The sequence below is a fragment of the Bos javanicus genome, chromosome 12 (genome assembly GCF_032452875.1).
Source record: "Bos javanicus breed banteng chromosome 12, ARS-OSU_banteng_1.0, whole genome shotgun sequence".
Lineage (NCBI taxonomy): Eukaryota > Metazoa > Chordata > Mammalia > Artiodactyla > Bovidae > Bos > Bos javanicus.
Window position 1 is genome coordinate 25,249,953 of NC_083879.1, and position 12,377 is coordinate 25,262,329.

The 12,377-nt window shown below is 38.6% G+C and overlaps 1 protein-coding gene across 1 annotated transcript in view; it reads left to right on the forward strand.

The window, feature by feature from the left end:
• CCDC169 (coiled-coil domain containing 169) overlaps positions 1-12,377 on the forward strand; it is a 38,913-nt gene that overhangs the window by 5,671 nt on the left and 20,865 nt on the right. The window contains 3 exon segments of the mRNA XM_061434419.1: positions 10,194-10,291; positions 10,490-10,579; positions 10,670-10,708. Of these exon segments, the coding sequence (XP_061290403.1) occupies positions 10,194-10,291; positions 10,490-10,579; positions 10,670-10,708 (227 nt within the window).

Here is a 12,377-nt window from a genome sequence, read left to right on the forward strand (position 1 = left end):
GAGTTTTCAAAATAAATTTATTATTGCTCAACATTATAAAAGAAATACATGCACATCTGTTTAGGTAATTCTTTCACACTTCCACCTCCTCAAATCTTGTCACCTCTCTCTCCATTCTCACTCTCAGCAAATGAGCGTACCTTTCTCTTCCAAAAAGAGATAAGAAACAATCAGAAGAGAATTTCCAAGTGTTTCAACTGAGCTACCCACTTACCTGCATCTTTACACCTCGTCTTCCTTCCCTCCTGTTCCTCTGTGTGTTCTGTGTTCAAGATTCAAGGATAATCCCTCCACTTGTGCAGCAGATCTGGTCTACCCTCACCTCCTCCAGGATATAACTTCAACAACTGATCATCTTCTCTCTTTCCTGCACCATCTGTTTTCGCTGCTCCATTGGCTCATCCCCAACAGCACACAGACAAGCTGACTTTATTTTATCTAAAAAACAAATAGCAACCCTCCTTTGGCTCCACATTTCACTTTCTACCATTATCCCCTTTCCCCTTTCACTGCTCCATGTATAGCAAAACTCTTCGGGTTTTTTTTTTTTTTAATTTCCACTCTTACCTCTTTATTCCTAGTTAATCATTTAATCTACTTGGTTTGTGACAGGATTAATTTTTAGGCAAAATGGCCAACACAATGAACTTCAAAAGGATTCACATATTTTAGTGGCCTTTTGAAGCCCTTTAGGATTCATAGGAAACTATATGCAAAAAAGTGGTTTATGTTTGAAGTAAATCTGAATTTCACCATCTTAAAACTTGGCCACAAGACAAGGAACAGGAAAAAAAATATCCAGGAGACTTAAAAAGTGAGAAGAGTCATATTGGTGTAGGGGGTTTGAGTGCATTTTTAAAAATTGAAACCTTGCAACTACCCTTTAAAAAATGTATCACCTCATTTTATAGATGAAAAACAGCCTTGGGGATTCTCACTGGCTTTCTCAAGGCTGCAGAGGTGGGGAGGGACAGATCTGGAATTTGGATCCAGGCATTCTGGCATCAGAGCCCAAACTCAGCTTCTACTTCTTTCCACTGAATTTTCTTAAGTTTGCTTCTCAAGTTTTTTTCATCTGGAGAAGAGAACCTTGATTTACTGAGGCTCTGGGACATTGATAATCTAGGCATAAAAATGGGCTGAATTTGCCCAGCACAAGCACAGTTTTCTCATTCTGTCTTGGAGTTGATCATTCCAATCAAAAGTTTCACCTCTAATCTCCTGAAACTGTTCTTATCAAGGTCATCAGTGACTGTCAATTTGCAAAATACAGTGTCAACTCTCAGTCCTCATCTTGACTTATTAACAGTCTTGCCACAGCTGATCACCTTCATCCGTGAAACCCTTTGCTTGTCTTCTGGGATGCCAAATTCCCTTGGTTATCTTCATATCTACTGGCTACTCCTCACTTCTCTTCATCTTCATGAGTTCTAAAAACTTGGAGTGCCTCTGTTCTGACTTTTCTCTGATGTATGCTCCCACTACTTAGGGGATCTCCTCTGGTCGTATGGTATTAAATGCCATCTGTGTACAACACACAGACATATCTCCATCCCAGACCTCTCCTTTGAACTCCTTTTTCGTCTTCATTTATAGGCTGGTTTCTAGTTTAAAACTCTATGGCTATTAAGTAAAATATTGGTAAATCAAATAGTTTTTACAACTCATCTCAATAAATGCTAAAAAGTGTTTTCATAAAATTCAGTTTGTCTTTCTTATTTAAAAAAATTCAATTTAAGTAATATACTGGTAGATCAAATAGTTTTTACAACTCATCTCAGTAAATGCTAAAATATGTTTTTAATAAAATTAATCTTCCTTATTAAAAGATGTTTCTATTTATCTTGATCAGGCATAATACTTAATGATGAAACGTTAGAGGCATCCCCATTCCTGGAAAAAAAGCAAAGATGCCTCCTGCCACAATTAAAATTTAATGTTGTTTTGTGGTGTTGAAGAAGACTCTTTGAGAGTCCCTTGGACTGCAAAGAGATTCAGCCAGTCCATCTTAAAGGAAATCAGTCCTGGGTGTTCATTGGAAGGACTGATGCTGAAGCTGAAACTCCAATACTTTGGTCACCTGATGCGAAGAGCTGACGCCTTTGAAAAGACCCTGATGCTGGGAAAGATTGAGGGCAGGAGGAAAAGGGGACGACAGAGGATGAGATGGTTGGATGGCATCACTGACTCAATGGACATGGGTTTGGGTGAACTCCAGGAGTTGGTGATGGACAGGGAGGCCTGGCATGCTGCAGTTCATGGGGTCGCAAAGAGCCGGACATGACTGAGTGACTGAACTGAACTGACGGTTCCAGTCAAGCAATAAAATGTGAAACAGAAATAAGAGTTATAGCTATTAGATAGGAAGAGATAAAATTATTATAATTTTAAACTTTTATAATTTGATATCTATAACTTTCCAGAGGATCAGTGGAAAAACTAGTATATTAGTAAAAAATTAGAAAATGGTTGAATACAATAGTGGAAGAAATATTTATTAAAAACATTTTGTGTAGCAGTAACAGTTGGAAAACAGTTTTTTAATATTGCACAACAGTTCCGGCCTAAATCATCAAATATCTGATAATATCCTTGATAAGAAATAGTCAGGATCCATATGAAGAGAAAAAAGACTGTGACTATAATGAGATAATAGCCATTCAGCAAGAATTCTCACTTATTTAACATGAGAAATGTAATACTGGAGAGAAACCCTAAAATAAAATTTAATTGGAGAATTTATTAATAAGGTTTTATAAGAAGGACATAGACTTTTTCTATATCGGAGAATTGGATGTTATAAATGTGCTCATTCTCATCAAGTTAATTTACTCTTATTAAAACACCAAGCTGTTTTTTCTTAACTTCAATAACTGACTCTAAAGTTAATTAGGTACATAAGTAGACATGGATAACTGATAAGAATTTGTGTAGCGGGTGTCGACTGAAAAAAAGATGTACAACTTGAGAGTTGTGAGTTAAGTTTTATTTGGGGCAAAATGAGGACTGCAGCCCAGGAGGCAGCATCTCAGATATCTCTGAGAGACTGCTCCAAAGCAGCAGTGGGGGAAAGTCAACGTGCAAGGTTTTGGTGAAGGGGAGTTCAGTGCCATGAAGCACTCATTTTACAAAAGGTTTTTGTTAGTCGTGAGGATCTGATGTCACCATGAAGGGATTTAGTGTTTCTCTAGATATGAGGAGATGCAAGGGTTGAGACCATAAAATCTGTTCCTAAAAACATCCAACTATCTAAAGACCTGTCCCAGGAGATTCCCTGGAGCACAGAGTGCCTCACGCCACTCTGAACTCCCTCAGGGTGTGTTGAAGGTCAACAGCTATAGCAGCGTGGGGTTCAGTCTCCGTAGAGGCAGAGGGCAAATGCCTTTGTTCTTCTCTCGTTGGCAGTGCTTTAGGTAAGTGCCAATTTGTAGTTGACACAGGGTTGAGGGACTCCTGTAAAATAAAATAAAGCTATAATGACTAAAACTAGAAACAAATCAGTAGAACAGAATAGATAGTGTACCAGTTTGCTAAAGCTTCCATAGCAAAGTACTGCAGACTGGTTTATTTTCTCACAGTTCTAGATACTGGAAATCCAAGATCATGATACTGGCAGAGTTGGTTTCTTCTGAGATCTCCCTTCTTGGCTTGTATTCTCTGCAGTTTCAGTTAGAAAACACTTAAGTCCCAGTAGATAAATACAAGTAGGACATAGAGACAACTCATAAATATGGAAAAGGACCCAAATTGTTTTTAAGTTAAAGAATGTGTTGCCTAAAAAAAAAAAAAAAGAAAGAAATGTGTTGCCTATCAAAAAAGTAGAGTTTTTTTGGTTTTGTTTTAAGTGAAATAGGAATGTTATACTCTACTGAAAGCAATGTAGTACTACCCTTTGGGGAAACAATTTTGCAGCAAATTTCTAATGATAAAAATGATAATAACAAAACCAACTAATTTCTATAGCAATTTCTGTGTGTGTTTCACTGTCTTAAGAATTTCACGTTTAATTAATCCTCTCAATACCCAAGAGGGTAGGAACTTTAATTATTCTCATTTTACAGATGAGAAATTGAGGCACGGGAAAGGTAACTTGCTCAGGATCACAGAAAGACACTAGTAAATGGTGGAGACATGACTTAAACCCACTAGTCCTTCTTTGGAGATGTTTTTCCTTATGGAGTCTCTTGAAAATTTGGTTAGGGGGACAACTTTACCCAAAGGAGATACTCTTTGCACCATACTTCCCTTTGGGACATATTGGTATTTTTATTCATGTAATTCTCACTGAATATTCTTATTCTCTGGCTTAGAATAGATGTCATTTCCCTCAAGAAGCATTTTCTGCCCCTCTTCAGTCTTGATCTCATTTCTCATTCCCTTCTGCCACCTTCCAGGTTGGATGTCCTTCTCTGTGTTCCATTACATCCAATTAACCAAAGACTCTCACAAATATTCTGGGTATGTCTCTGTACTCTTCATGCTTCCTAACTGTCCTACTGCTGATTGACAGCAGGGACTATGTCTATTTTAGTTTTGTATCCCTCGTGCCTTGTATAGTGCCACATAGTAAGCTCTTTCCTTTCCTTGTTAACATTTTCTTATTTTACAGAGTTTTTTCAAGTTAATATAACTCCATCACTGTAATAAATATAGTGAACAACACAAACATGAAAGTCTATGTAGCGTCAAGTTTCAATTTAACTATGTTCTTTTTAACAATTAAAATATTTGGCATTGTTGTTTAGTTGGGCTTTGTTTGTTTTGTTAACATGCTATCTCTCTTTGGGGGAAAAAGAAAAGTCCATATCAGAAAGGTAGGCCTCCACCTAATATTGTCTTGCTTTATGAACTTCCTCCTTTAACGTCAATTTTTACCATAAATCAAATTTCCAGTATTTTTCAATTTTTGGTGTGATTTTGCTTTTCATTGTAGTGATTCTAGCCAAGATCCCTCTTGAGATTACAAAGCAGTTTGATTTTTCCCCTCCAAAGTACACTGCTTGTTTTTTGTTTGTGTTTAGAGTTACCATAAAGGCAATGGTTTCATGGAATTATTACTCAGGGTACTTTTTCTCCCAAGAGACACAGATGTTTCTGCTAAACTTTTATCCTCATAATCTGCATTTTAATAATGACTTGTTATGGGTTCATCTTAGGCCTTGATAGTTTGGCTGCTGTTGTGCTCAAGGTCATGGATCATCTTTTTTGGAGTCATGTTTGTTGTGATTGTTTAATGACAGCACCACATCTCTTATCTGGGATGTTTTCAGATGGCTCTGGACATTCCTTAGAATCAAGATTATTTCCAAAATTTGCCATTTTTAATTGTTAATCTTATTCCCAGTCAAGAGCATAATTTAAATAGTATTGCATTTTAAAGACAGATGAAAAATTATTTTTCAAGAAATTTTGCAAAAAAATTGCAAACCTCAGTATATTCAATCAGATCAGATCAGATCAGTCACTCAGTCACGTCCGACTCTTTGCAACCCCATGAATCGCAGCATGCCAGGCCTCCCTGTCCATCACCAACTCCTGGAGTTCACTCAGACTCACGTCCATTGAGTCAATGATGCCATCCAGCCATCTCATCCTCTGTCGTCCCCTTCTCCTCTTGCCTCCAAATCCCTCCCAGCATCAGAGTCTTTTCCAATGAGTCAACTCTTCGCATGAGGTGGCCAAAGTACTGGAGTTTCAGCTTTAGCATCATTCCTTCCAAAGAAATCCCAGGGCTGATCTCCTTTAGAATGGACTGGTTGGATCTCCTTGCAGTCTAAGGGACTCTCAAGAGTCTTCTCCAACACCACAGTTCAAAAGCATCAATTCTTCGGTGCTCAGCCTTCTTCACAGTCCAACTCTCACATCCATACATGACCACAGGAAAAACCATAGCCTTGACTAGACGAACCTTTGTTGGCAAAATAATGTCTCTGCTTTTGAATATGCTATCTAGGTTGGTCATAACTTTCCTTCCAAGGAGTAAGCGTCTTTTAATTTCACGGTTGCAGTCACCATCTGCAGTGATTTTGGAGCCCCCAAAAATAAAGTCTGACACTGTTTCCCCATCTATTTCCCATGAAGTGATGGGACCCAATGCCATGATCTTCGTTTTCTGAATGTTGAGCTTTAAGCCAACTTTTTCACTCTCCACTTTCACTTTCATCAAGAGGCTTTTGAGTTCCTCTTCACTTTCTGCCATAAGGGTGGTGTCATCTACATATCTGAGGTTACTGATATTTCTCCCGGCAATCTTGATTCCAGCTTGTGTTTCTTCCAGCCCAGCTTTTCTCATGATGTACTCTGCATACAAGTTAAATAAGCAGGGTGGCAATATACAGCCTTGACGTACTCCTTTTCCTCTTTGGAACCAGTCTGTTGTTCCATGTCCAGTTCTAACTGTTGCTTCATGACCTGCATACCGATTTCTCAAGAGGCAGATCAGGTGGTCTGGTATTCCCATCTCTTTCAGAATTTTCCACAGTTTATTGTGATCCACACAGTCAAAGGCTTTGGCATAGTCAATAAAGCAGAAATAGATGTTTTTCTGGAACTCTCTTGCTTTTTCCGTGATCCAGCGGATGTTGGCAATTTGATCTCTGGTCCCTCTGTCTTTTCTAAAACCAGCTTGAACATCAGGAAGTTCACGGTTCACATATTGCTGAAGCTTGGCTTGGAGAATTTTGAGCATTGCTTTACTAGCGTGTGAGATGAGTGCAATTGTGCGGTAGTTTGAGCATTCTCTGGCATTGCCTTTCTTTGGGATTGGAATGAAAACTGACCTTTTCCAGTCCTGTGGCCACTGCTGAGTTTTCCAAATTTGCTGGCATATTGAGTGCAGCACTTTCACAGCATCATCTTTCAGGATTTGAAATAGCTCAACTAGAGTTCTATCACCTCCACTAGCTTTGTTCGTAGTGATGCTTTCTAAGGCCCACTTGACTTCACATTCCAGGATGTCTGGCTCTAGGTCAGTGATCACACCATCGTGATTATCTGGGTCATGAAGATCTTTTTTTACAGTTCTTCTGTGTATTCTTGCCATCTCTTCTTAATATCTTCTGCTTCTATTAGGTACATACCATTTCTGTCCTTTATCAAGCCCATTTTTGCATGAAATATTCCTTTGGTATCTCTGATTTTCTTGAAGAGATCTCTAGTTTTTCCCATTCTGTTGTTTTCCTCTATTTCTTTGCATTGATCGCTGAAGAAGGCTCTCTTATCTCTCCTTGCTATTCTTTGGAACTCTGCATTCAGATGTTTATATCTTTCCTTTTCTCCTTTGCTTTTGGCTTCTCTTCTTTTCACAGCTATTTGTTAGGGCTTCCCAGACAGCCATTTTGCTTTTTTGCATTTCTTTTCCATGGGGATGGTCTTGATCCCTGTCTCCTGTACAGTGTCACGAACCTCATTCCATAGTTCATCAGGCACTCTATCTATCAGATCTAGGCCCTTAAGTCTATTTCTCACTTCCACTGTATAATCATAAGGGATTTGATTTAGGTCATACCTGAATGGTCTAGTGGTTTTCCCTACTTTCTTCAATTTAAGTCTGAATTTGGCAATAAGGAGTTCATGGTCTGAGCCACAGTCAGCTCCTGGTCTTGTTTTTGCTAACTGTATAGAGCTTCTCCATCTTTGGCTGCAAAGAATATAATCAATCTGATTTCAGTGTTGACCATCTGGTGATGTCCATGTGTAGAGTCTTCTCTTGTGTTGTTGGAAGAGGGTGTTTGTTATGACCAGTGCATTTTCTTGGCAAAACTCTATCAGTCTTTGCCCTGCTTCATTCTGTATTCCAAGGCCAAATTTGCCTGTTACTCCAGGTGTTTCTTGACTTCCTACTTTTGCCTTCCAGTCCCCTATAATGAAAAGGACATCTTTTTTGGGTGTTAGTTCTGAAAGGTCTTGTAGGTCTTCATAGAACCGTTCAACTTCAGCTTCTTCAGCGTTACTGGTTGGGGCATAGACTTGGATTACTATGATATTGAATGGTTTGCCTTGGAAACGAACAGAGATCATTCTGTCATTTTTGAGATTGTATCCAAGTACTGTATTTCGGACTCTTTTGTTGACCATGATGGCTACTCCATTTCTTCTGAGGGATTCCTGCCCGCAGTAGTAGATATAATGGTCATCTGAGTTAAATTCACCCATTGCAGTCCATTTCAGTTCGCTGATTCCTAGAATGTCGACATTCACTCTTGCCATTTCTTGTTTGACAACTTCCAATTTGCCTTGATTCATGGACCTGACATTCCAGGTTCCTATGCAATATTGTTCTTTACAGCATTGGACCTTGCTTCTATCACCAGTCACATCCACAGCTGGGTATTGTTTTTGCTTTGGCTCCATCCCTTCATTCTTTCTGGAGTTATTTCTCCACTGATCTCCAGTAGCATATTGGGCACCTACTGACCTGTGGAGTTTCTCTTTCAGTATCCTATCATTTTGCCTTTTCATACTGTTCATGGGGTTCTCAAGGCAAGAATACTGAAGTGGTTTGCCATTCCCTTCTCCAGTGGACCACATTCTGTCAAATCTCTCCACCATGACCCGCCCATCTTGGGTTGCCCCACGGGCATGGCTTAGTTTCATTGAGTTAGACAAGGCTGTGGTCCTAGTGTGATTAGATTAACTAGTTTTCTGTGAGTATGGTTTTAGTGTGTTTGCCCTCTGATGCCCTCTTGCAACACCTACCATCTTACTTGGGTTTCTCTTACCTTGGTTGTGGGGTATCTCTTCACGGCCACTCCAGCAAAGCACAGCCATTGCTCCTTACCTTGGATGAGGGGTATCTCCTCACCGCTGCCCTTCCTGACCTTCAACATGGGATAGCTCCTCTAGGCCCTCCTGCACCCATGCAGCCATGGTTCCTATATATATATATATATTCAATACTTCTGGCTTATTACAGAACAAAATGTGGTAGGGAAAATAAAACTCAGTGTGCTCATTTTTTTCAGAAAAATAAAACAGTTGATAGTAGGAAATTGACCAGATTGGGGGTTGGGGGCAGCAATACTGTTATGTAGCAAGAAAGCAAAAAAGTTGTTAATTTCCGGTTTTGTGGACCTCCATCCACTTGTTGAGTATTTGGATTAATGACTTTGGACTTGGGTATGGGAGGACATTCCTGCCCCCTCTCCTTGTAGACTACATTTGCTTAGAGATGAGGGTGAGGGCAGGGTTGTGCAGGGTTGAAGACATTGGCGGTAATGTGAGCTAATGTCTTTCTGCTTAGACTCCTCCATCAACTATCGTGTAGTAGAAATTGCCTCATATATGTAAAAAACATTTAAAGTTTAGAAACAAGCTATTTTTTTTCTCACTTTTACAAAGTATGACTTTCCAGACTCAAAAACCAAAAAATTAGCTTTGAGCCTTAAAGCTGAAAAGGAGCTTTGTGTGTATGTGTGTACTTCTATTTTTTCTTTTAAGTATTTAATATTTTCTTGAAAAATTTTAAATCTCATTCATGTCTTATTTTTTAAATCTTTGGTTTATTTTTTTACATTTTTAAAAATTTGTATATTTTAAATGAAATAAGCATGAATATTTTTAATGGTAAAAGATACAATTCACAAAGCAGATAGACATCACGAAAAGGAGCTTTTGATTCTAGGCTGTATCTTCCTCCTCTGCCTAGAGCAATAAGACAGATGTTTTGGCCTCAATAGCCAAAGGAATTTAAAGAAAACTGCTTACAGATAAGAAAAGATGCTTGAACAGGTAGCCAGATAATTACCATAGCACAGAGGTTAAGAGGACACACTTTCAAGTCAGAACAAACTGGGTTGAAACCCCAGTTCCCCATTTATTAGCTTTGTCACCTTAATAATGTTATTTGACTTCTCTGAGCCTGTTTTCCTTATCTGTTAAATGGATAACTAAATGTTTGTAAATAAGGATTGAATCTGCTAATATATATAAGGCACTGTGTGCTTTTAACACAGCAAACACATAATTTGTAGTTGTTAAATGGACTCAGAATTCTTTTGCAAAGGAAAAAAAGGAGAATATTACATTGGATGAGAGGCTAGTACTTTTCAGGCTGTAACACTGGGTTTGGCCAAAAAGCTTGTTTGAGTTTTCCATAACATCTTATGGAAAAACCCAAACTTTTTCGGCCAGCCGAATTATAGCTATTTCAAGTTCTGAGGAAAGAAATGTGTTACTGATATTTCCTCTAATAGAATTCCTTATAAGTATACACAAAGAACTCAAAGAACAAAAGCGGGCGGAGAGTGAGCAGACTAGGAATCACAGAACAGTGACTGTGAGGTCCAGGCCGGTGGGAACCTATGAGTCTGCTGTCTACACAGATCCTGTCTAACAGAGACATTAGTTCACTCTGGTGCATCTGTGTTACTGATAAAGCCCAGTATAGTGACAGAGTCAGGCTGAGCTGATTAATGTTGTTTTCATGAATAACGAGAGTTGGTGAGGTGATCTTGATCCTGCCCCCCTTTTCACTCAGGTGGTGAATTAGGAGACACAACTTGAACTAAATGATCAACTAGAAAAGCAAATTGTTTCTCTCAAAGAGAAAATGGAAAAAAATCGTGGAAATCCTTCAGATATGGAAGCAACTATATATATATATGTATATTTCATAAGTTGAGTAAAAACTGATAAAAGATCAATTACTTATATTTGCTTTGTTATAGACAGACTGTCTTCTATTTGAGTCTATGAACAGATGCCAGTGGTGAGTAAAAGATGGTTAAATAAAAGGAATAATTGAAGGAAATTATGTGTATTTCCTGCCCCCAGGCAGATTCTACACAAAATTTTAAAGGTCCAAATAAAATACTTTGTTCAGTGGAGCTTTTCTCAGGATGTAAGGAATCCTATACATATGGCCTTGATCTCTCCCTTATAAACTTGGACAGAGATTCTGTTGCAAGTACAAACCAAATAGAACTGGAAGGATCTCAGTGGTCAGGCTTGAGTGTATCTGTTCCTTGTAATCTAAAAGTGCCTGTGTGCTGTGTGCTAAATCACTTCACTCATATCCAGCTCTTTGTGACCCTATGAACTGTAGCCTGCCAGACTCTTCTGTCCATGGGATTCTCCAGGCAAGAATGCTGGAGTGGGTTCCATTTCCTCTTCCAGGGAATCTTCCCAACCCAGGAATTGAACCACGTCTCTTCGTGTCTTCTGAATTGTCAGATGGATTCTTTACCACTAGCACCAACTGGAAATAGTTCTCCTCATACCCATCACTTCCATCCTAGTTCCTCTAGAATACACACACACACACACACACACACACACAATATGTATAAAATCTAACAACCCATTCAATTACCTCACTGGCCTGCTTTACCTACTTCGTTTGTTGGTTGCCTAGCGACATTGTTTTTCCTTTGAGAGCTAATTTTCAGTTCAGTTCAATAGCTCAGTCATGTCCGACTCTTCGACCCCATGGACTGCAGCACGCCAGGCTTCCCTGTCCATCACCAACTCCCGGAGTTTACTCAAAGTCATGCCAAATGAGTCAGTGATACCATCCAACCATCTCATCTCCTCTGCTGTCCCCTTTTCCTCCTGCCTTCAATCTTTCCCAGCATCAGGGTCTTTTCTAATGAGTCAGTTCTTTGCATCAGGTGGCCAAAGTATTGGAGTTTCAGCTTCGGCATCAGTCCTTCCAATGAATATTCAGGACTGATTTCCTTTAGGATGGACTGGTTGGATCTCCTAATTTTAATCCCTGATAAATGAATTTATGTTTTATACTTTACAGAGCGTATTTATTTGCATTTAATTCATTCAAATATTTTGGAATATTTGTTTAAAATGTAGAGGAGGCCCCTAACATGACTTATGTCGAACTCTTGCTGTTTTTATTGCAAGAATACTCAGAGAAACATGAAAAGCTTGTAAATAAATCAAGGGTACTGTGCATGAAGATGAAGATACAATACTCAACTAAATTAGCAGGACTTAACATTACTCTTAATAGTAATAATAATTTGTCCATAATTAAACATATGTATATAATATGCAAATTAATTCCATACACATTATTTCTGTCTTACAACAAACCCCATGTCATAAAATTTAATATTGTTATTTTAATATATGTGATTTTAAGCTTAAAGACTCTGAATGATTTACTCAGTTTCACACATCTGGAAATGTGGATTCAAATTCTCTTACTCTTAAAACTATGCAATTTAACTCTGCTGTACCAACAACCCTGCAATACTGCTAATCAGAAGTAATGTGTGTTTTAGTACCTGTGGTAAGGCACTAAGTGCCTGCTGTATTCCTGGGCATTTATGGAGAATACTCTGAATAACTGCAAACCTTTAATGAAAGGTATAGAAAAATCGTCTACTTTTGTTAATGAATTTAGGGATAAAGTAACTTTT